This window comes from Plasmodium yoelii, assembly GCF_900002385.2.
Source record: "Plasmodium yoelii strain 17X genome assembly, chromosome: 8".
Lineage (NCBI taxonomy): Eukaryota > Apicomplexa > Aconoidasida > Haemosporida > Plasmodiidae > Plasmodium > Plasmodium yoelii.
This window is the reverse complement of record NC_036180.2, coordinates 691,949-717,786: the sequence shown is the minus strand read 5'-3', so window position 1 is coordinate 717,786 and position 25,838 is coordinate 691,949. Positions and strand designations below refer to the sequence as shown.

Below are 25,838 nucleotides of genomic sequence, written 5' to 3'. Positions count from 1 at the left end.
TTATGATTTTTATCCAGTTTGTAAATATTTTTTTTTTTTTTTCCTTCATATGATAGTCTTATTTATATAGTATAAATTTTTGTGTAGAAACAAAAGAAAAAAGTATTAGTTTAATAATATTATATACATTTATATGTTTATTAGGCATGGTTCATATAATTTTGATGAATATATATTTGCATGTAACATGAATTTATTAGGAATCAACACTAGCTTTAAAATGATGTAACATATTCCCATTTTTATTTTATTTTAATTCTCATTCTTTTCTTTTTTTTTTCCTCCTTTGGAATTAATTATATAAGATTACTTGATTTATTATGAGATTATTATATAATATATACATGTGTGTATTTTCGTGTGTGCATATTTATTATTTGTAGCACACATATATACAAATATAGTTATATATGTATTTCTTTTTTTTTTTTTTTAATACATTTTAAATTAATGATGAACAAGTATATGAATATAATTTTTTTTTTTTTTTTTGTGTGTGCAACATATGTGAGTTCCCAGGCCGATCAAATAATTAACGAAAGATTAGACAAATTCGTTTTCTTAAGTTGTAATAATCATAAAAAGAAACCTAATTTTAATTTAATAAAATCAATTGAAAAAAAAAAACCCCAATTGATGCTATGGATAGGAGATTATTTTTATTCAGAATGCAGAGAACTTAAATGTCTAAAAGAAGCATATGAATATATTAAAAATGATAAATATTATATAAATATAAAAAAAAAATTTACAATTGATGGAATATATGATGATCATGATTATAATTGTAACAATGGAGATCGTTTATATAAATATAAAAAAGAAAGTAAAACTATGTATTTAGATTATTTAGGTGTAGATAAAAATGATATAAGATATAAAAGAAATGGAGCATATTTTTCTAAATTATATATAGATCCAAATGATGAAAATAATCAAGTTAAAATTATTATTTTAGATACACGATATAATAAAGATCCATATCCATATTATTCTCTTGAATCACATACTGATGGTTTTATTAGTTTGGTTTTATCTTTATTATCTCGTATGCATGCATCATTATTTGGACTGTATTGTAACAGTCCCAATGATATACTAGGAAATGAACAATGGAAATGGTTAGAAAAGGAATTTACTAATTCTAAAGCTCGTGCTCACATAGTTATATCATCTATACAGGTATATTACAACTTTTAATTTTTCACAAATTCTAAAATTGTATTTCCGTATTTACAATAAGTCTTAATGTTACTATTTTATTTTTATCACATTTTTAGGTTTTTGCCAATTTTATAATAAATGAAAATTGGGGATTAATGCCCGCGGCCTTAAAGAGACTAAAAGCATTAATAAAAAAAACAAAACCAAAAGGGTTAGTATTTTTAAGTGGTGATGTACATTATGGTAGTATAATTGGAAATGAGGAAGATATTGTTGAAGTAACAAGTAGTAATATAAATCAGGAAAATGAATTTAGTCCTATTATTAATTATTTTGCTTATTATATTTCATATTTATTAAATAAAAAAACGCCTTTTAAATTCGATAAAATATACGGATTTAGTAATTACGGTGAAATTAATATTAATTATTTAGATAAAAATAAAATAAATCTTAAAATTTCGATAAATAATTCAAATGGTGAAGAAGTTATGTCAGCTAATCAATATTTTAATAATCAAAAAGATATATATATCAAAACAAAAGATATTCATTTAATAAATGATGATTTTGCATGTTTATCATGTAAAAGCAAATCAAAAGTATTTATGATTTTTATTGCTTATATATTATATATATTATGGTGTCTTCAAATCTGTTTCATTATTTTAAAAATTATTTTAAAAATCATTTTAAAAATCATTTTCTATAAAAAAGGTGCAAAAGACATACATAGTAGTAATAAGGAAGATGAAGTACACAAAAAAAATAAATAAATTGAAAAAATTTAAGCTATTTAATTTTTTTTTTTTTTTTTATCATTTAATTTATATGCACACACATATATACTATGTTAGTATATGTTGTTAAAATATTTTTACAACTGTGTATTTACTATGTTTCTCGTCCTATACAAAAAGGTAAATAAAAAATAAAATACATATTATTCATGCTAATATATAAGAAAATGTTACTCATTTGGTAATTATTTTTTTTAAGAAAATGTAATACATGATCTTGTTATCATTTAACTTTGTTTTAAACATTTATTATTAGTATTATTGCAATTATAAGAACTTAAAATTTTAATAAAAATAATAATGTGGCTATATATTTTATATATAGCTATTATTATAATGTGAACTTAACAATAACACTCTTCCTTTCCCATTTAACGAAAATATGCATAAAATTAAGTAAATATATTGGTATATTTTAAAAAATATATATATATATTATATTATAAATAAAGAACATATATAGAAAAATAAGGATAGTAAGTAAAACATAATAAATGGAAATTGTGCTATATAAATTTAATTATTTTCGGTATTTTATTTTTCATTTCAATGCGCATGTACCTATATTAATTTTTTTTTTTTTTTTTTTTTTTTTTTTTTTCGTTTTATAATTCATAAAGCGAGCAATTTTTTATTCTACATTACCCAATTAGACATTAAAAGTTTATTATATTGTATACAAGAATGAGGAGATATGTATAAATTTATAATGTAGATTTTGTTCTTTTTCTAATTTGTTAATATTTTGTTGTATTTTTTGGGAATTTTTTTTATACGTTATTTTAGTTTGTGCTTTTTTTGTCAAATATTGATAACTTTATGAAAAAAAAAAACAAAAACAAAATGATTAGTAATTTATTTCAAAGTAAAAAATTGATTATTTCCATAATCATTTTAATTCTCAGGATTAGTCTATTTTCGTGTGCAGAGCATTTATTTTTTAATAATAATTTTAATTTTTTTAATTTCTCAAAAAATAATCACGTTAAAATAAATGAGTTAAATATAGACACGAAATATTTATATCAAGGGTTGAGAAATATAAATATCGATTTAGCTTTGTCAGCATTAAATGGAATAACAAAAGAAAAGATAAATAATTTTTCAGAATGGAATGGGTATAAAAATAGAAATAACGATGAGACAAATATTTCAAATGTAGTAGTAAAAGAATGGAAACAGTTAAATAAAAAATCATTTTTTTTAAAAAATAATAATATTTCAAATAATGATGATTTAATTAAAGGTATGCCTAAGCCATATTTTATAAATAGTCTAACTGAAGATATAAATAATATAAATTTATATTTTAATATTGGGAATGATATTAAATATGGAGAAATAATTTACAAAGGAACATATATACCATATATATACAATAACATCTTTTTGATTTTTTTAATATCTTATATGTATTTGTTTTGTATTAAGATATTATTTAATGGATATATTAAAGGAAAATATGTAGCTAAAGAATATATACTTAAGATTTCTACATTGTTCATTTTTTTTGTCATATTAAAAATATCATTACTATTTTTACCAGCAATTTTAAGTTGTATTGTTTCTTTAATATTGACATTTTATTTTTATTCTATATCAATGAGCCCGTGTAAAGACATTTTTTATCTTTTCGAAAATACCCGAATTAAAAAAGAGCCTATTGGTTGGATAATTATTGTTTATGCAGAATCGATATTAATTGGAAATGTGATATATAATTTTTTATGTCCCCCCAAAATTATAATAATATTTATGAGATATATACAAAATGATTTCTTAGTAAAAATAATATGTTTAACTATCTTATTATTTATATCATTTCTTATTTTTTTTTTAATGATAAGTAATATATTCCCAGCAAAAAAAGCTCAAAATTTTGTCTTTTCTTTCACCTCATCATATTTAATTGTATCATGTTTTACTTATTTTTGGAATATTTTTTTATTAAGGATTTTAAACAATACCAATATATTTCAAATTGAGCCAATCATGTTTTTTTCGTATACCCCCAAATTTGTATTTAACAAGCAAAACATATTTGCACTTTTTATGCTTTTTGCAATGTCGATATTATCTATCATTCTCCCAAGGCTTAAAAAAATTAAACAAAATATATTCAATATGAAGGAAAATATATATGATAGTGACATTGATGTAGGGAAAGCATCCAAGAACAGATATAATATAATCTTAAATTATTTCACATAGATTTTTTAATATTTTTTCACTAGTGTGTGCAATATGCTTTTTTGTGGTTCATAAATTTGTAAAATAATTTTTTTTTTTTTAACTTTTCCTGCCTTTGCAAATTAGATAGTTGCTATTCTCGAGTTTGTATTGTACATATTCCCTAAAGATATTTATATATTGGGATAAAATGTGAAATTTCTTAAGCAACTATTATTTATAGTCTCTCTTAAGTTAGACTGTTTTTTTTTTTCATAACTTCATCTTCATATAATTGCACAAAATTAACAAATGTCCATTTTAATTGTGTTAAAAAATAATGTACTTATACTTATACTTAAGTTATAAAAAAAATAAGGAAACAGTAAATTAATAATTTAATATTTTTATAAAAAAATGTAATTTATATTATATTTATAGCGTTCATAAACATTATTTAATTTGGATTTCTCCATGTTGTATTTTTTTATATAATATACTTATATATTTTATAATATTTGTAAATGAATTAATAATTTTGAAAATTACAACGAAAAATAAAAGGACATTATTTTAAAAAAATGATATGACACTCTCATTATTATAAAAAAAAAATAGGAACATATTAGGTATATATTGATGGCAATACTATTTTATTTGTATACTTAATTTGTCGTTCTACCCCTCAAAAAAAAAAAAAAAAAAAAAAAAAATCCACGACAAATATTATTCATGTTATATTATAAAAATAATTTAAGAATATATATGTAGTTATTTATATTGTTAGAGTCTATTATTTCGCTTTTATTTTTTATTATATATTTTTTCATTTTTCTCTTTTTTTTATATGGAGATTATAAAGAAACAAACTTGATAAATTTCTACATATTTTTTTCAAATACAAAATAGGTTTTCAATTTATATTAGCAAATGAAAATACGATTAGGGTAGTATATTAATTAAAATAAAGAACTAAAATAATAAACACATGTATATATCTTTGTATAGGTAAATTGTATATACTATTAAAGAGAACAACATTTAATTTGTAGAATAACAATCCAATTTTGTCGTAGTCTATTATATTTTTTCAAGGGATAGTATATCTCCCCTTTTTTTTTTGCAACATAATTCAAATTAAATAAAAAAATGTATAAAAAAAGTAATATTTTATTTGGTACTATTATGCACAGCCCCATGAAGTAGTAGTTTGATAATATACACAAATTAGATAAAAATACATGCGTGTATAGATATATTCAGATATCCAAAATAAGATATAAACATAATTTAAATGAAAAACTTATAACGATGAAAAAAACATGTGAAGTATGCAAAAAAAAAACATTTCAATATGTTTGCCCATCTTGTGAAATAGTTTATTGTAGTCTTGAATGTTACAAAGGGCATAATAATAAATGTGTTAGTAATTTTTTAGAAAATCAAGTCAATGAAAAAATAAAAAATAATATAGTTAGAGAACATGATATAAAAGAATTTAAATTTAAATTGAAAAAATTTTATGATGAAAATATTGAAGAAAATTTTCCATGTGATAAAAATAATGATAATGAACATATTGATGGTAAAAATAATTTGAATATAGATGAAGAAGCTATTTTAGGGAATGAGTCTAGCCAATTTAAAGATGAAAAAATAAAAAATGATAAGGAAAAAACTCAAAGAGATAGTAGTGAAAATGAATATGAGAATATGGAACATAGCGGAACTGATGATAGTGAAACTGATAAGATTAATGGATATTCAAAAAAATGGTGTATAAGCAATAAGCGATATAAAGTGCTTACTGATTTAGCATTAAAAGATAAATTAACTCTAGAAGATTTAAATCAAACTGAAAAAAAACAATTTTTATCATTTTTAAAAAATAATGATATGAACTTATATTTAGGAACATTTGATCCATGGTGGCTTAATTGTGTTATAAAAAAAATGGAAATACCTGAACATATATGTTGTAATAAAAATGTAAATAAAAATGTTATTTTTATAATTATTGAAATAATATATTCTTATTGTTATTTATTACGAATATATAATAAGTCTATATATAATAAAGAGTTTTGTTATTTACTATTAGAATTAGCTAGCTCATTAAACCGATCTAATATGCCAGAATCAAACGTATTAAACACTATTAATAACTTATTTCAAAGAATACTTGAAAATAATGAAATTGCAAGAGAAAAAAATATTTTATACAATGTTATAACTGATGTAACAAAAATATTAGATTTAAAAGATCTGGTTCTTAGGTGTTTATATAAAACAAAAAAAATATTTAAAAAAGAAATTGGAAAAATAAATAAAAAAAAAGATCAATTATACAATAAAGGAAATAATGCTTCAGAAATTATTATGACTTTTCAAGATCAAAAACTTTTTAAATATATCAATAAAAAAATTAAATTTCTCTATAGTTATGCAAATTATCATTTTGATGATTTTACAAAACCAAAAGAACAACTATCAATGTTTTACAAACAACAAGCCAATTTCATAAAATCAAATGAAAAAAGGGAAATTGTTTTATCGGCCAAAAATTAAATCTAAAATGGGGATGAATTAATAAGGAGAACAAAAGGAGTTATAAATATGCATACGTTGTATATATATACATATATATAATATATATATATGTGGAGTTGTTAGCTAATAAAAGAAATTTACATAAACAATTTTGTATTGGCCTCAAGGAATATATAATAAAAAATGGTTTGACCAAAGTAAATCGAGAATAAGCCTTAACAGTATGCTATATGTGCATAAATAATAATATGAGGTTATATATTTTTTACATATTTGGATTTAAATAATTTTATTCGTTGTAGCATTTTAAAAGTTTGAGATTACATTAATTTAAATTAATTTTTTAGCATAATTTTTTAATTATGTACAATATTATTTCATTTTCTTAATTATGTTGTATTGTTTTTATTACACTTTACCATCTTATTTTTTCATTAGGTAATATTTTGTTTTATCATTTATTTTTTTTTTTTTTTTTGTTCTTAAAATTAATATGACATAAATAAAAGTTACTCATAATGTGTATTATGTGTGCTCATGCATATACACAATAATTTGCCAAATTTTAAAATCGTCGCATTCAATATATTTATACCCAATATATTATATAGATAAAAATATGCATAATATATATAATCATATATTATGTATGAAAAAAGTTATATTAAATATGTAAAATATTTATATTCTTAAATTTAATTTGGTTGTAATATTATATATTTTTTTTTTTGTTTATGGCTAGCTATTCTTTTGAGTTTGAGGGGGTGCATATGCGCAATTTTTTTCAATATTATTTTTAAGCATATTTTTATTTTTTTTACACCCAACTTTATATGTTTTGATTGGTCGCCTTACATTTTTTAATATTCTTATTTTATTATCCTTTTTGCCATTTATTGTTCTTATTATTGTGTTATCTATATTTTAAACGTCTTCCCTTTTTTTTGAGGATATGCACACATGATGTGTAATTAAAAACATAAAAAAAAAAAGAAAAGGTAAACTAGTTTCTTGTGATCTCTAAAATGATAACTGAAGAATATGAAGATAGAATTCAAGTAACCTCTAGTTGCTGGTTAAGCAAATATAAAGGCAATAATAATAACATAAAGAGTAAGAATATAAATAAGGGTAATAATTTGGTTATTCCCAATTTTAATGTTTGCTTGGAATCGCTAGCTTTACCAATAATAAAATCAAGAAATGATTTGGAATGCATAAATGAAAATAAACAATTAAATAGATTAAGAAGAGAACGAAAAAAAAAAAAAATCGATGATACAAATATAATAAATGATGATGAAGTTTGTTCTATTTTATTAAGAAGTAAAGCACTTAATGAAACATGGAATAATATGAATAAATATTTGAACTGTTATATATATAATTATGTAAATAATATAATAGATAAAGAAATAATTTTTTTGAACAAACATTTATGTCTAAAAAATGACAAGGTATCTTTATTAATTATAAAAACACAAACATGCCCATTTGTAAATTTAATGCAATATAGAATATTAGTAGAACATTTGAAAAAAATCAACAGCCCTGACGAAGACAAAGAAAAAGATGATACAATATATATAAGGAATGAGCATACAAAATCTGATAAAGAAAATAATATTAATTATGATAATAACAATGGAAGTAGCTATCCTTATAGTAACAATGATAAAATGGTAACACCAGTTTATACAATTTTAACTAAAAAAAAAAATATTATGGCATGCATAATAAATGTGTATCATAATGATACAGTGGAAAATATAATTATTCGAATTGTAAAAAGAATAAATAGTATCATTAATAATAAGCGAATACAAATAGATAAAAATAATGTTGATGAATTATTTCATAAAGTAATTAAAAAACAACAAAAAAATGGGGTTCTAGTTATATTTATTAAGAATTATTTAAAATTAAAATCGTCTACATTTAGTGCATTTTTATTATATTTAACTCATTTAAAAGAAATTAATAATATAAATATAAGTGTGATTATAACAAATTGTTGTATATTATCAGGTTTAAGCAATTTAGATAATATCATAACAAAACATTTGCATGTTAATATTTATAATATGTATATAAATTATTATAATTTAATGGAAAATATTATGTTCAATCCAATTTTTAATAATATACTTTTTAAATTAAAAGATTATAACACATTAATTGATTATATATTTTTTTGTAATCATAGTATTAGCTTTTTAAAATTAAAATATATTATTTATATGTATATACGAGATTTTTTTGATAAAAAACTTTTATCTTTTCTAAACATACCATTGGAATATTTTAATAAAAAAGACATTACTGAAGAAAATAATGAGGGGTGTGTCAAAAAAAGGGGTAGCGAACGTCATAACAATAAAAATGAAAAACAGTTGGAATACACCAAAAAAACATTTTCTATTTATAAAGGTGAACTAATTAAATCTTTAAATTGCATTGATGTAAAGAATATACATATAAAATATGCACTTTTATTACATGCAAGTAATTTTTATAAAATTCATATTAACTACTTTAAAAATCTGGGAAGATCAAACATGTTATATATTATTGATATGGAAAAAAAAAAAAAAATTACAGATCAAGCAAAAATGATAATGCTGAATAACAAATCTGTTCCCATATCCAAACATTTTCATGGAAAAAACGATGCAAATAAAGAAACGTCTCAAAATAACAGACATAATAATGACTTCTTACAAGATAACATAAATGCTTTCAAAAAGGGAAACAAAGAAAATAGCACAGTGAATAAATATGATATGAACTTTCAAAATAGCTTAGAAAATGAAAAAAAATCATCAAACGAACATAATAATATTAAAAAGTGTAATAATAAACGAATAGAAAGAAATGGAATATTTAAATATGAAGATGATACTAATTTGATAAATGGTCATATGAACAAAAAAGCAAAAATTAAACATGAATCTTTTCATATATGTATAGAAAATTTTAGCTTTATATATAATGAAAAAGAAAATAACGAAGTAAAAAATATGAAAAATGTTATTGTTCAAAAATTAGAGGGTAATGAAACTACCGAATTTGTAAAAGAAATTAATAAAATAGATAAATATAATACCAGTGGTAATATAAATGAAATAGACAATTCAGATAATAATGAAATAACTTTTTTTTCCAATAAAAATGAATTAAATAAAGGAAAAAATATAACATATTCATTTTTATTAAACAGAGATCTTATTAAACATAAATTAAAAAATAATGGAAATTTTCAAAGTTATTATTATCAAAATTATAGTATACATAATTTGTCTGAAAATTTATCACCAATCAACAGAAATCAAAATAATGATTTTATGAACAATTGTGATTATATAAAACAGTATGTTATAAATAATTTATTTAGTCATATGAAATCTGAACATAATATTGATGGATTCCAAATGTTACAAAAAGAATGGGAAAACAATGAATATTTAAAAATATATAAATATGAAGAAAATGTTTTTTCAAAAAAAGAGACATATAATACTGATGTTAATGATAAAATAAGTAAAAATAAAAATATTAAAAAGAGTAATAATGATGGGGGAAAATATATTTACACTAAGGAAGATAATGAAAATACAAAAAAAATGGAACTATTATATTTAAATAAATGTCTAGTTAAATCGATATGTATAAGAATGATTGAACTTGTTTATAAAAAAACTAAATATAACATATGTTTATCTATAATTAATATTATTTTAAAAAATATTCCAATATATACATCATTAAGAAAAAGAGTAAAATTTATAAAAGACTCATTTAAAAAATTTGAAAAAAAATATATTATACAAAATTTAGAAAATTTAAAAACAGCAAGTGATGAAATAGACAAAGAACTAAAACAAATCTTAAACACAATTTGTGATTTATTTATAAATCTTTATGTTACTAAAAAAAATATACTAAAAAAAATTATTAATGATATTTTTTCCTTTTTAAAAGATACTTCTTACGTTTTTAGGTTGGAAGAATATATAAACAGCTATAGAGAAAACAAAACAAATTCATCTCCCTCTTTAAGTATGTCATTTTTTTTGAATAAAATAAATTTTTTGATTATTTTTTTAAATGTATCAATTTTTGTGAAAAAAAAAAATGAATACAACAATAAGTTTACCCCAAGTGAAACTGATTATAATAATCAAAGTGAAATGAATAGAACACCAAAAAAAGAAATATTCGAAGAAATAATTAATAACCATATAAATTGGCATCAAACTTCAGTTGGTGGTACGAATAAAAAAATACCGCATACTGATTTATCTCCAATTAATATAAATATAGATTATGAAAATACAGCTGAGATTAGCAAAAATAAAGATACGAATAATAATAATTCCAAAAATAATGATAACAATTTTGATGACATGGATAATAATGAAAAATTGAATATAGTAATAGAAAACTATTTGAGTAATATGAGCAATGAAGATATAGATACAATATGTATTGAATTCATTTTGATACTTTTCTGCGAATATTTATACTTTCTTTTAATACCATGTGTATATTTACTTCCATTGGCAAATTTATGTATAACACATGAACATTCAGTCGAATTTTATGATATATTTAAACCTAATTTGCAAATGAAATTATTAAATGTCCTATATTATAACAAACTAGAATTAAAAGATATAAACTCAGTTAATTTTGATTTTTCTTTGAATTATAAACCAGTTGAATTATTAAAAAATGTGAGAAACTGGAATCAAGAAATGAATAAACAATCGCCTATATTGGATAACTGCCGAAGAAGAAGGAATGATTTGGAAATTCAAGACAATAAGATAATTTCCAAAAAGGATCAGGAAAATCGTAAATTAGATGATATGAATGATGAAATAAAATATTTTTCTTTTGAGCATATTGGAAAAATTTGTGAAATTGAAGACCTTGTGATTATATTTAAAATAATTCAAGGAATGAATATGAAATATATGAACATTTTCAATATGTTTGTTGAATATATTAATGTAAAGTTATATATAGATACACATGAAAATAGCGAAAATAATATTAACAATATAGGTCGTGATACTCGTTCTGGAATAAATAAAAATAATAATGGAAGTAAACTATCTTCATATTGTTATAGTAAAACATTTCAAGAATTATTTTATAAATTTATGATAGGAATTATGTCTCTTTTTTATTTTTTGAAAATAATTCATATTCCATCAATTTTTTTACGAGGCGACAATGAAACGAATTTCGATTCAACGTCATTCATTAGTTATGATAATCAAACTAATCAGAATAGTCAAAATGGTCAAAATAGTCAAAATAGTCAGAATATTTATGATGGTCATAATAACCAATATAGTACCAAAAATGGGTTTGCAGTAAAAGAACATATATCTAAAAATACACAATTTAATGAACAAGATCAGCAAGAAATTGGAGATGATCAAAATATATTATCAAATGATAAAAATGGACAATTTTCGGCTTTAATTGAAACAGATAATGATGCAGATTATAGGTATAAAAATTATGTTTTCAATATGCTTAGTAACATTAATTTGAGAAAGCTTGTCTATGGACATAGTTACTATATTAATTGATTTGATTTGTGTCTATACAAAAAAAAAACACCCTTTTCTTTTTTTCACTTAACATTTTTTTTGCATTTATAATCATTATTTTTTAATGATGGGCTTTCGTTTATTGTAATTGTATACTCCACAATTGTTTCTACACTATATAATACATATATATAGTTTGATTTTTTTTTTAATTTATATTTTTAATTTTATCACATTATACCAATATATTCATAAAATAATCAAACACATAAAAATATACACATATAATAGTTTTTTCCTTCATATTCATTATAAAAAATTAAAAGTCCATCCAAAAAATGATCTCAATTTTATGCAATGGGCATTTAAGTGGTAAAAAAATGTGGTTTATATTTTTTACAAGAAAAAAACATATAATATAGAGATAGACTATGATGCATTAAGTATTAATGTCTGCTAACACCATAATGCACATTATTAGTTATATATACACTTGCCTTATTCATATTTAATGTTTATTTAAAAATATTTATAATTCCGAAAGCATTGATAAGCATATAAATAAATATGTTCAACAATTTTTTTTCATATATCTTGTAATAAATAGTATAAAATTTTTCATGAATAAAAACAAATCAAAACCAATATATGCATGCACATATAATTATGTATATTAATCTATATAAAAGCCTTTATATTTGAATAGTATATAATGGCTTAACTGGGTAACATACATTTTTTTTAGCTTTTACTAAAATTGTTTATATACATAATTTTTTTTTAATATATAATTAACAGCATTATGTATAAAAATATATATAATAACACATAGTATATGCATTATATATCCAAAATTAACTTACATTTATATTGAATGCTATTTCCTTTTGCTCAAATGTTATATATTAAATACTACTATGTAAGAATTTAAAAATTTAATTGAAAAAAATTAAAGGCACGTTTATGTAAGCAAGTAAATAAATAAATAAATATATATATATATATATATATATAATTAACAATTTTATGCAGTTTTATATTTTATAACTTCTATAACTATATCCAAAATTAACTTTATATATAATATAATATTTTTTCCTTATATTTATATATAATTTTTGTATATATACACTTATATTTTTTTATTTTATAATTGCCTTATTTAACAGTTTTCTTAAAAAAAAGGAAAAATATATAAATATAGCTAATAGTTTTTCAATATGAAAAGTATAACTTTTTTCGTGTTTAATATATGTTCAATCCTAGCCCTTTTATCACATTGTGAAGGTAATATAATAATTAAAACATAGTAATTTTTTAAATTTGAAAGAATTATGTATAAAATATAATAAGTAAAAGTACATATATATAGAATATGCTTATATATATTCTACATGTAAATGAAACTATTTTTTATGTTAATTAAAAATTATGCTTATATGAAAAAAATAAACAAAAAAGCAACGAATAATGCAACAATGCGCACATAAATATGTAGAGTGTCTGTGTGCATGAGAACATATAATTCACTATGTTATAAGTCGATTGCTTAATACATTTATATATAAAATTTATAGCTTTATTAGCTATATATTATAAATAAATTTATTTTTTATTTTAGCTTTTGTATAGAAATATGAATAGTTAAAATGTGTGTGCATATATAGTTCTGTTAATAATATTGCACATATTGTGTGTATTTATGTATATCAATTGTTATATATACTATATAAAATATTTATATATATTCTTCAATTTATGGTTAGATCGCGACCTATACTCTTTTGACATTGTAAACGAGACCAGTTGGCTAAAAATCGCAAAGAAAATTTTTAAAGGAAAATCTCCTTCAAATTTTACAATCATACCTTTTAATAATACGGGAAGTTCAGACAATAACGAAGGTGATAAAGAAGAATCAGTATTATTAATTAGAAAAAAAATAAAATCAAATACAAAGCATGGTAGTAATATAATATCTGACGATAGTGTTAATGACGATATCAGTAATTTAAGCCTAAATTCTACAGCAAGTAATTTTTCTGATAATAACGAAGAAATAGAAGATAATCAAAAATATCCAACTACTTCATACAACTCATTTAACGACCCTAACTCTAATATATCATTTAACGAAGAATCTGAATTCAGCGAAATAGATTCGGAATCAAATTTAGAAAATAATATTAAAGATATAAATATTAAAAACAATTTAGAAGAAAACAACACAATGAATGAAATTGATAATAAAGTTGATAGTAAATATGAATTGACTGGAGATGAAAAATGTGGTAATTCATTAAAATTAGGAAATATTTCAAATCAAACAAGTCAAGAAACTATTAACCAATCATTATCTGTTGGTGAAACATTCTGTATTGACTTCGAAGCAAATGCTGGTACTGGATATATATGGGCATTATTAGGAGTACACAAGAATGAACCAATTATAAATCCTGAGAATTTCCCCACAAAATTAACCAAAAAACCATATTTTTCAGAAGAAATTTCTGTTACTCAACCAAAAAGATATAAAATCGATGAGCATGATAGTTCAAAAAATGTAGATAAAGAAAATGAATCACAAGACCAAAAAGAAAGTGATTCTAAACCCAAGAAACCCCAAATGCATTTACTTGGAGGCCCAGATAATATGCGAAGTGTAATTAAAGGACATAAAGCAGGAAAATATTATATTGTTTATTCATATTATAGACCATTTTCACCAACTTCCGGAGCAAACACTAAAATTTTATACGTAACTGTCCAATAATGATTATAAATAATTAAAATTTTGTGAAAAGGGGTTTATACGCTCTCCCATGATTTAATATGCATCGTCGCATACGAACTTGCATATATGTAATAATAATTTTTTTTTATGCACCTACATAGCTTTAGGGTACTATTTTATCTATTTTTTTCAAATTAATAATATTTAAGTATCTTTTTTTAATATTAATCATTGTATATATGTCTTTAATTTTATTATGGCGATGCTATAATTTTTATCGACAAAAATGTGTTTATTTGTAATTGTATATAATTATCCAATTGATTTATTTAGATAAGTTCCGTCAATAATATACTACATAAGTGTATGTGCATACATACAATTATATTTACAATTCAATTATTTATGAATTTTTTTAATAGATCATAAATTATAAAAAAATGTGATTAATAATAATTAAAGAAATTTTATTTTGGTGAAAAAATATTATAATTTCAAAACGAAAATTAGTAAAATATACAGAATGGATATAAAAACATCCAAAAAAAAAATTTTTTTTTTTAAAATAAGTTCTACAGGAATGTTTTTTTTCATTTGATAAAAATGAACAAATTAGCAAAATAATTATTTTATTTCATTTGATAAAATGAACAAATTAGCAAAATAATTATTTTATTTCATTTTTTACTTGGTTAGCAATTTATTTGAATAGCTCTTCATTATATGTTATACTATTGTTGCGGTTTTATTTAAAATTTTTTATATACTTTTCAAGAATACCTAATAGGTGTGATGGTATTATGTTCATTTTATGGATATAGCGAATTATAAGAAAAAAACATATTTATTTTGTGCCATATTTTTTATTGTAAAAAAATTTATATAACAAATACACCCCGTTTTCATTGCCTTCCACAATTTCATAATTACGGGATTTCGTGTATAATAATATATATATATATGGTTGGATAAGAAAAATATTTGTATACAATATATAAAAAAGGAGGTACAACTAAAAAGCGGAAGGGTAATTTAAAGACTTACCAAATGGGAAAAGTAAAATAACCAAGTGATGAAATAAAGTGGAAATAATAAACAACGTGATATTATAAGGACGTTTTAAAAAGTGGCTTAATAAGATAGCTTTATTATCTTGTTGAATATTATTAAATATACTATGGGTTGAATTATTTAATTAAATGGAAAAGGTAAAAACAGGCATACCACTTATAGTTGGTTCATATGGACTAACATTAAGTTGCTATTTAATGTACGAGAATAGAACGAAAAAAAAATGGGCAAAAATAAATGGGTGTATTGATAATGTTACATTAAAATATTCAAAACATTTTCAAGGTGGATCATTTCACTTAAATATAAAATATTTTTTTTTTATAAATAATGAAAGGATTGAAAATGATAAAGAATATAAAATATACATGAATTTATTTAAAAACCCCAAAGATGATCAAAATATAGAAACAAATATTTATACAAAAAACATTTTTGACCAAGTATCGAGAGAAAAGGATATTTGTATTTTGTATAATCCACAAAATTATAATCAATCAGAGCCCTTAATATATATTTATAATAATGAAATTTTAGAAGAATATAAGTTAATTAATAAATTAAAAAAGAAAATTCATAAAATACAAAATATTTTGTATAGTTATATCGATATTAGCAAAATTACCGCAAAATTATCCCTTTTTAATAAAACTGAAACAAATAAGAATAAATGTGTAGAAGATGTTCACACAGAGAAAGGGTCGAGCGACAATCATAGTGATACTGGAAATAATAATAATGACAATAATAATGATAACAATAATAATGATAAACTTTTAAAAGATAATGCAAAATTAATAAACGCATATGACATAAATAGTTTATTTCCTATTTATATGTTCTCATGCAGTATGTTTTTATGTTTGTCTTTTTTTTTGAAGAAAAGAATTCATACAGTGAGAAATGAATTGTTACAAAAAAAAATTTAAAAAATAAAAAAAAACAATGATATATATACATCCATTTTGTCACTTTTTATGTTTGTTCTTTTTTCGATAAACCAACAGTTAGCAATAGTAATATATGTTATAATTGTAATAAATAATTAATTTTTATCTTTTTCACGTTTTTTTTTTTTTGCGTCGTGTTATTTGTCTTTTATGTTAAATAACTTCGTGAAAATGCCGGGAGGTAATTTTACCTTACCTATGGTAAACATTTTTTTTTTTCCCTCATTTTGTTTTTCGAGTAATTTTCTACGTCGTGTTATATCACCACCATAACATTTGGCAGTTACATTTTTTTTTAATGGCTTAATTTTTTCAGAAACAAAAACATTTGATCCAATAGCAGCTTGAATAACAATCAAAAACTGATGAGGATTAATAAGACTTTTTAATTTTGAGACAAGGGTTTTAGATTTTTCTTGATAGTTTAATTTATGTGCAATAAATGTCAAGGATTCAATACATTTATTGTTTATATATATATGAATTTTGTATAAATCACTTTGTTTATATATAATATAATTTTCATAACTCATTGACCCAAAACCTTTAGTTGATGATTTTATTTCATCTAAAAAATTAATCAAAATTTCTGATAATGGCATATCAAAAGTAAAAATTATTTGATCATTTATATGTTCCTTTTTTATAAAAATTCCTCTTCTTTTAAAACACTCATTCATTATATGTTTTTGATATTCTTCAGGTGTAATAATATTTGTTTTAACATAAGGTTCATATATATGTTCAATATAATTTTTCTGAGGTATATCATTTGAATTACTGGTCATAAAAAACATCCCATTTTGTGTTTTAGTTTCATTTGCTTCTTTTTTCACAGATTCAGAATTTCCAACATCTATATTAATACTATTTATATCAAAGTTTTTTTCTATTAACTTTGCTTTTAACTTTTTATCTATATATTTTTCTTTTACCTTTACTAAATAATTTACTGAAGGGGCTGTAATAATAGTTTCTACATTATATTCTCTTTTGATTCTTTCTTGGATTATATTTAAATGTAATAATCCATTAAACCCGCATTTAAAACCCTTTCCTAATGTTTCACATATATCTGTTTTAAATGAAAAGGATGTATCATTTAGTTTCAATTTATTTAATGCAACTTCTAGTTCTTTGCATTTTTTATCATTCATACTATATATATTGCAATAAACAGATGGATAAGCAATGTCTATTTTATCCGCCGCAATATCTTTTATATTTATTTCGTCGAATTCTTCATTTTTTTCATGCATTTTATCTGTACCAATATTTGAATTTTCGATTTGGCTCATTTCTTTTATTGTGTTTGTTTCCATAACTACATCCTTTTTATCAGAATAGTGTAAATCATATTCTGGATTACATCGAGTTTCTTTTATATTTATTAAGTTTTCATTTTCTTTATTATCAAAATTTATGCTGACAGGATTATCCATATCACTATTAATAGCATTAGAAATGTGTTGATCAGTATTTGTCAGTGTGTTATAAAAATCGCTTTTTTTAATATTTATGTGTATTTTTTTTTTTTGTTCATTTATTTGAACCACATCATGATTGATTATAGTTTCACTAATTTCAATATCATCAAAATTTCTAATGTTTGAAGAAATATATGCAATATCCCCTTGATATATTATATCAGTTGGTTTCATGCTAGGGGTTAAATAACCCACTTCTTGTATAATATATGATTTTTTACTATTTATAAAATAAATTTTTTGTTTTTTTTTTAGAAATCCATTTAATACTTTAATGATTAATATTACTCCTTTATATTGATCATAAAAAGAATCAAAAACAACACCTCTGAAAAATGTATTTGATTTTATAGGAGGATAAGGTATATCCGTTATGATTCTTTGAAACACATTTTCTACATTATTTCCATATTTTGCTGATATTTTTAAAATTTCTTCTTTTTTAAAATCAAATTTGTTTACCAAATCATCACAAATTTTATCATATATACATGTATTTAAATCGATTTTATTTATTACTGGAATTATTTTTATATTGTGTTTTTTTATTTCTAAAAATATATTAAGAGTTTGTGCTTGGATACCTTTACCTCCATCTATTAGCAAAATTGCACCTTCGCAAACATTTAGTGATCTTTTAACTTCATGATAAAAATCAAAATGACCAGGTGTGTCGATTAAATTAAAAATATAATTTTTATAATTCATACGAACTGCCTTTAATTTAATAGTTATCCCTCTTTCCCTTTCAAGTGCCATCATATCTAAAAACTGATCTTGCATTCTTTTTTTTTTTATCGTATTTGTTAATTCTAAAAATCTATCAGCTAAAGTCGATTTACCACTATCAATATGTGCTAGGATACAAAAATTACGAACATTTTTTTGCTCAATGTTATATTTATGCAACATCTCATTATTTAAATTGGAATTTGCAATTGACACAATGTCTTTGTTGAGGGTATCATCATTTTTATTATCATTGTATTGGTTTTTATTATATTCTTCGTCCTTATAAATATTGCTATCGTTCTCTTTAGTATAATCATTTATATCTCCCTTTCCTGATAGATGCCAGTTTGAATTTATATTTCTCGTTATTTTATTATGTGCTATCTCATAAAAGTTGTGATTATTTTTTTTTTTTTTTATGAGTCCTTCCCATTTTTTTAATAATAATAGGAGATTAAAACTTGGAATATAATTCAACGAACAAATTGATTTTTTGAAATGGCCTATATTATTCTGTTCTTTATCACAACATTTTATTATCCTACTAAAACTATGCCTTTTTAAAAAAGAGGGTGTTTTCCATAACCACCATTTTTGTCGCTTTTCTCGACAAATTAGTGTATCACTGACCAAGGATACATTTTTTTTGTTTATTACATTATATTTAATATTGCATACATATGTAAAATTAAATAGGAATATTATAAATATAGAAATGCGTAATATCCTCCAAAAGCTCAAATTGTAAATCATTAAAACGAGTCAAACAAGGCCCAAATTGTACATACATGTAGTACATATATATATATATACTTAATCAAATAAAATTATAAAAACACATATTTACTATATGCTACGCATATATAAATGCTCATATGATAGTATTTTCGAAGATTTAAAAATTAAAACTTTTGATAATTTTCCTAACATTTTTCTAAGTATAGCACAGTATTAATAGTTTACATAAAAGCGATAATGTAAGGCATTATATAGCCATTTTGTTTTTGTAACATTATTTAAATTACATAGTTAGCAAAAAAAAAATTTTTTAATGTGTTATTTAATAAATATAAAAATGGTAAATAGCTATTTAAAAAAATAAAATAATATCAATATTAATAAAAAAAAATATAAGCCCATTTTTGTTAAAAAAAATATATTAAATAATTAAAGGGCAATTGAATAAATGAATGGATAAACGATTATGGGCATACACACATTCGAAAAAAGAAAAAAAAATAATATAATGCACAAAAAACAGTATAAAGCGGATTTGACCTGCTTCAATTAGCCAAGAGCGGCTTGTAAATTAATCGACAGATTGTGATGAAATGTTTGATAATTATTAAAATCATTTACATTTTTATTCAAAATAATTGAATATATATTTTCCCAAACTTTTTTTTGTTTTTTTTTTTTTATTATAGATTGTAAATTGTTAGGTTGTGATGGTTTATATTTATTTTTATTTTGCCAATAGAGTTTCATAGATCTTGATATTTTTTCTCGGGTTTTGCTTGAAATAGCGTTATTATTTTTACATTTTTTTATAAAATATTTTCGCTGGCCTTCTAGTGTTTTTAATTTATAATCTTTATCATTTTTCCATTTATTTTTTATGGTGTCTGATATTTTTTTATTATGGTGGGCACCTCTCTTCTTAAAGGATTTTATCATTTTTTTTCGAAAATCAGCATCTTTCCATTTTTTAATCATAATTGATCGAAGCTTCTCCTTCATGCTTTTTTTAGATTCTTCGGACAAAACTCTTTTTGTGGAATTTTTTTTTTTTTTTTCATCTTGATTTGTTTTTATTTTTTGATCATCATCATCATTGCTTTTTAATTTATTTGATGTATTATTTTCTACAGCTTTTATACAAATTTTTCTGGTTCTGTCTGTTTCTATATGAGAAGAAATATCAGGTGATACATTTATATCCATTATTGTAGCATCTGTACTTGTCATTAAATATATAGGTATATTGGTATTTTTTTTCCTTAGCTGACATTTTTTTATAATTAAATTTGTATCATTTTTTCCCCATAAAATTGGTGCAATATTTATATTATTAACTGAATAATTTAACACTGATATTTTTTGCACTTTCCAATTTTTATAAGCTATGTTATTTTTATGTTTTTTAACTATGCTATGTTGATTTGAAAGGAAATTATATTTGTGCTTTTTAGTTTTTCCATTTTTTTGGGTTCCATCTGTATAATCTTCTATTGTTAAAACATGGTTCAACTTTCGGTTTCTTATTCCATTATTATTATTATTGTTTGAAGGTTTACAAATATATTTTATATACTCTCTTTTTATTATGCCATTATTACATACTTGTTCTTTCCTACCTTCATAATTTAAATGCTTTGCAACACCTATTGATGAATTACAAAATTGGGAATGACTTTCATTCAAATTGATTTTAAATATTAAAAAAAATAGCAAAGCAATATAATATAATGACGTTCTCTTCTTTTCAATATACATATACGAAAAAAAAAGAAAAAAAAAGAACAGAAAGGAAAGGAAAGACCATATAAAACAAAAATAAAGGACACAGGTGTCAAATAGTGGGTATTTAAAAAATTCACATTATTGTCATACAAAACAAGTTTTGGCTATCTGAAAACATGTATATATTATATATAATACAAATAATATAATTTATTAAAAAATATATTTAAATTTTGCTAAAATTATATATCATAGTTGATGTGCTTATTTTGTTTATTCAAACAATTTATCAATGTTAAACTATTTTATTATTGCTCTATTTTTTTTTGAGATATATCTTTTCTCAATATATTTATAGCTTTTTACCACCACATAGTTTATTGTTTTGTGATAATAAACTTCATTTGTCATTGAGGTCTACTTGATACACATGTATATAATTTATGTGTGTTTCCCACTTCTTAGTTTGCCATAAAATAAAATATTCTTAGTTATATTATTTCTTCTGCCTTTTTTGTTTTTTTTTAAGTTATAAACTAATTCATTTCAAAATATGCTTGTATATGCAAACATGTATAAATATATATACCATTATTACGAAATCACATTTTTCGTTTTAATAAAATATCGTATCTACAGTTTGTAAACAAAATTTACTTATATTTACATATATATTAATACCCCAAAATAAAGTTATTATTAATAAAAAATATATATGTTTTTTTTATTTTCCTTTAATAGAAATATAATTGAAGAATATCATTGCTCTAATATTTTTTTTTTTTTATTTTCTTCGTGTTGTGTACTGTTTATTTTATAGTGACATAAAATCGTTTAAAAAATTCATAAAAAAGTTACACTTAATTGTATTTGTGAGAGAAAGGTAAGGTATTTGATTATTCAAATGAGTTTTATTTAATTTTATTTTTTTTGTAAATAAAATTCAAAAAATTAAGAAAAAAGCCAATATATATACACATTGTGTACCTTAAATTTAATTTATAATATTTATTTTTATTAACAAATAAGGGGAAATTATTCTTTTTTTATAATTAAATGTGTTTAATTTTTTTTGTTTTATAATATTATTGATCTAGCACATTTTGTGCCATCCCTTCCTTGTATATAATTATTTCGTTGGAAATAAATTTTTCTTTTATATCGACCTAATGAGGAATTTAAATATATTAATACATATAAATAAACATTTGAAAAAAAGTAATATTAAAATTCATAGCACAGTAAAAGAGCTAATACATGGATAATAAGCTTGTATATATAGTTAAAATTATTTTTAAAATATAGATTTTACCTTATCATTCTTTGTGTATTAATTGGTATCAGACATTTTTAATGGCTAGTTGTATATATTATAAAATATTATTATTAGAGATTAATGTGTGGGTTTATTTTCTCATATATATAGCTTTTAACATATATTTGAATGGAAATATTTTTAATAGCTATAAAAACATAAAATAAAATCATACTAAAAATGCGAATATATCTTATTAAAATTAATATGTTAATCATTCAAACAAAAAATATATTTTTTTATTTTCTTATTAATATTTATTAATATCGTCTTCTAACGAAATACATTTGTTCGCTATAATTAGCTCAAAAAAAAATAAAAGAAGTAAAAAATATGAATTAAAGCAAACGATACAGACAAAATTTTTGTTATTAACTAAACAAGTAAATATTTCTTTCATTGTCTTCATTAAAAAAAATTATTTAAAAGAAAAAAAATATTATAGGCAATAAAACATAACTTTTTAAAAGACACAATTTTATGAATTAAAAAAACATAATAATATATATATATGTATTTACAGAGCATACACGACATGCGTGAAATAACAAATAAAACGAATTTTAATTCGATGTTTTTATTTACCCTAGTCTTAGAACTTTATATTTATATACACATGAATATGTCTATATATGAACCGTGTTTTTGTAATTGTAACAATATGTATATGTAGAAATATGGTTATTTCAAATTGCTGTATTTTATTATTATCGATTTTGTCTATTTTTTAATATTTTTAAAAAATATTTTTTGTTGTTTATAATAAAACACAATAAATTATATGTTATATCGCAATATTTAAGGAATATCTAAAAAATGGAAAATATGGCTTCTTGTAGTTTATCTATAGAAAAAAGATATGACCATTTGAAAGCGTTTTCAAATAATATTGGGGGGTTAGTACTCGAATTAAAAGATTTAATAAAAGTTCATGAAATATTAATTTATAAAGAGAAACTAAAAAATTCGGAAAAGGATAAAATTAAAAAACAACAAGACGATTTGCTAGTCCTTAAGCAAGGTAATATTCATAATTTATACAATATGTATATATATGTGTGTGTGTATATATATTACTTTCCATGACTGTATAATTGATTAAAATGAGGTTAATGGAGGAAAATATTTTAGAGAATATTTTCCTATATTGAAAAAATAAAAAAATGCATATTTTTAAGATAGTTTTACTACTATGACTTATAAAATTTTATATACTCCATAAAAACAGATCAACATATATATATATACCACTTAAATTCGAAATTTAGAATAATGTGTATATAAAAATGTTTATTTTACACAACTATACATAAGCTAAGCTTGATATATATAAGCATAAATCCTTTTAAAAATATATCTTAGAACTAGAAATAATAAAAAAAGAGAATATAAAAATGGATGAACAGTTAAAATATTATAAAAGAATTGATGGTTCCATTAATAGTCAAATAAGTAATGTATCAGAAAATATCCAAAAAGTGAAATTAAATATAAATATGGAACATAAAAAGTAACATAATAATTCTTAACACAACGTTGAACGTGTATATGTTTTTACATTTGTCTATTTATTTAAAAAATAAAATGAAAAAAAAAAAATATATGTAAGTTGGTGAACTAAATAAATATTCAAATTTTAACTTTTCCAAGGAAAATGGAAATGACAAAAAATATTAACGAAATAAAAAATGTAAGGAATAAAAAAAATAATAATAATTCAAAAAAACGAATATTGTAATGAATAACTCAAAACAATAAACTTTAATTGATATGTTTGTTCGATTTTATCGAAATTTTGTAAATGAACATGTATAAATATGTCTAAACACATGCCCATCTCTATATATGATATTCCATTTTTTTAGAAATATAGTAAAACTTTAAAACAAAAGCAATTGATGAATGATAAGTTCACACATCTTTCAAAAAATACTATTGGAAAAACAGAACTTTCTAAAGAAGTTAATAAAGAAAAATGTAAGGAAGTTTCTAGGGATAACCGATATAAGACTACCAGCCAAATATTCAATACCAACAAAACTGAGGACAATAACACGAAAAAAAACAATGAGGTATATACAAAAGAGTATAATTATATTTTTACATATCAATTTTACGTGCATATTTTATGTAGTAATATATTATAAATACAGATTTATTTTCTTTTTTAGGCTGTTCAAATGTCTAAAGAAACAAAGGTATAGTTAATATACATATTCGAAAAAAGAAAAACAAAAAAGAAGAAAAGAAATATATGTATCTCCATGCATACTCTTTTTAAGCATAATTTTTAATAATTTAAGAAACAAATATTAGGAAAGTAATATAAAAAGAACCCCTACTCATTTAATTACCCCAATATGTTATACATATATAATGATTTACACGACATCTAACCTTCGGAGGATAATACCTCCGTTTTCTTCCATTTTTACATCATTATTAATTAAAATTTGTAAAAAACAAAGAAAATTTTATTATATCATAATTTTCTGTGTTACAAATGTCACTATAAAAATGGTGACAATTTTTTTGCAAGGCTTAACCAATTTTTATATAAATACAAAATGTGCAAAACTTTTATTGTGTTATAGTCTATATTTCAATATTAATTTGTGTTTTAAAAAAATAAATAAAAAAATAAATAAAAAAATATATTTGTGTAATAATTTAATGCATTCCCTCTTTTCCTATAGAACATACTGTATGTTCAATTATTTGTTCATGTATATTCTTTATAAAAAGAAAAATATAAAAAATACCAACCTATAAAATATAATGCTAAGGAAATGGTAATTAAAATGTGATTGAAAAAAAAAACAAGATGAAACACTTT

The 25,838-nt window shown here is 21.3% G+C and overlaps 9 protein-coding genes across 9 annotated transcripts; 7 read left to right on the top strand and 2 right to left on the bottom strand.

Moving 5' to 3' along the window:
- Nucleotides 1-453: 453 nt before the first annotated feature.
- Nucleotides 454-1,940, top strand: PY17X_0816700 (uncharacterized protein; the record flags this gene model as incomplete). Its single annotated transcript, XM_726332.2, has 2 exons — nt 454-1,182; nt 1,281-1,940. The coding sequence occupies 2 exons, from the start codon at nt 454-456 to the stop codon at nt 1,938-1,940; spliced, it is 1,389 nt and encodes a 462-aa protein (XP_731425.2).
- Nucleotides 1,941-2,783: 843 nt separating this feature from the next.
- Nucleotides 2,784-4,175, top strand: PY17X_0816600 (conserved protein, unknown function; the record flags this gene model as incomplete). The annotated part of the gene is made up of 1 exon (XM_726333.2): nt 2,784-4,175. One exon carries the CDS (start codon nt 2,784-2,786, stop codon nt 4,173-4,175), a length of 1,392 nt encoding a protein of 463 aa, XP_731426.2.
- A 1,269-nt stretch (nt 4,176-5,444) lies between these two features.
- On the top strand, nt 5,445-6,701 carry PY17X_0816500 (zinc finger protein, putative; the record flags this gene model as incomplete). The annotated part of the gene is made up of 1 exon (XM_726334.1): nt 5,445-6,701. One exon carries the CDS (start codon nt 5,445-5,447, stop codon nt 6,699-6,701), a length of 1,257 nt encoding a protein of 418 aa, XP_731427.1.
- A 1,007-nt stretch (nt 6,702-7,708) lies between these two features.
- PY17X_0816400 (conserved Plasmodium protein, unknown function) lies at nt 7,709-12,289 on the top strand (the record flags this gene model as incomplete). The annotated part of the gene is made up of 1 exon (XM_022955703.1): nt 7,709-12,289. The coding sequence occupies one exon, from the start codon at nt 7,709-7,711 to the stop codon at nt 12,287-12,289; it is 4,581 nt and encodes a 1,526-aa protein (XP_022811945.1).
- Nucleotides 12,290-13,470: 1,181 nt separating this feature from the next.
- On the top strand, nt 13,471-15,023 carry PY17X_0816300 (inhibitor of cysteine proteases; the record flags this gene model as incomplete). The annotated part of the gene is made up of 2 exons (XM_022955702.1): nt 13,471-13,537; nt 14,017-15,023. 2 exons carry the CDS (start codon nt 13,471-13,473, stop codon nt 15,021-15,023), a joined length of 1,074 nt encoding a protein of 357 aa, XP_022811944.1.
- Nucleotides 15,024-16,183: 1,160 nt separating this feature from the next.
- PY17X_0816200 (conserved Plasmodium protein, unknown function) lies at nt 16,184-16,984 on the top strand (the record flags this gene model as incomplete). The annotated part of the gene is made up of 1 exon (XM_726336.2): nt 16,184-16,984. One exon carries the CDS (start codon nt 16,184-16,186, stop codon nt 16,982-16,984), a length of 801 nt encoding a protein of 266 aa, XP_731429.2.
- A 158-nt stretch (nt 16,985-17,142) lies between these two features.
- PY17X_0816100 (elongation factor Tu) lies at nt 17,143-19,977 on the bottom strand (the record flags this gene model as incomplete). Its single annotated transcript, XM_726337.1, has 1 exon — nt 17,143-19,977. One exon carries the CDS (start codon nt 19,975-19,977, stop codon nt 17,143-17,145), a length of 2,835 nt encoding a protein of 944 aa, XP_731430.1.
- Nucleotides 19,978-20,511: 534 nt separating this feature from the next.
- PY17X_0816000 (conserved Plasmodium protein, unknown function) lies at nt 20,512-21,720 on the bottom strand (the record flags this gene model as incomplete). The annotated part of the gene is made up of 1 exon (XM_022955701.1): nt 20,512-21,720. One exon carries the CDS (start codon nt 21,718-21,720, stop codon nt 20,512-20,514), a length of 1,209 nt encoding a protein of 402 aa, XP_022811943.1.
- A 2,098-nt stretch (nt 21,721-23,818) lies between these two features.
- Nucleotides 23,819-25,206, top strand: PY17X_0815900 (conserved Plasmodium protein, unknown function; the record flags this gene model as incomplete). The annotated part of the gene is made up of 5 exons (XM_022955700.1): nt 23,819-24,023; nt 24,365-24,512; nt 24,653-24,692; nt 24,868-25,074; nt 25,174-25,206. 5 exons carry the CDS (start codon nt 23,819-23,821, stop codon nt 25,204-25,206), a joined length of 633 nt encoding a protein of 210 aa, XP_022811942.1.
- Between the last annotated feature and the right edge of the window lie 632 nt (nt 25,207-25,838).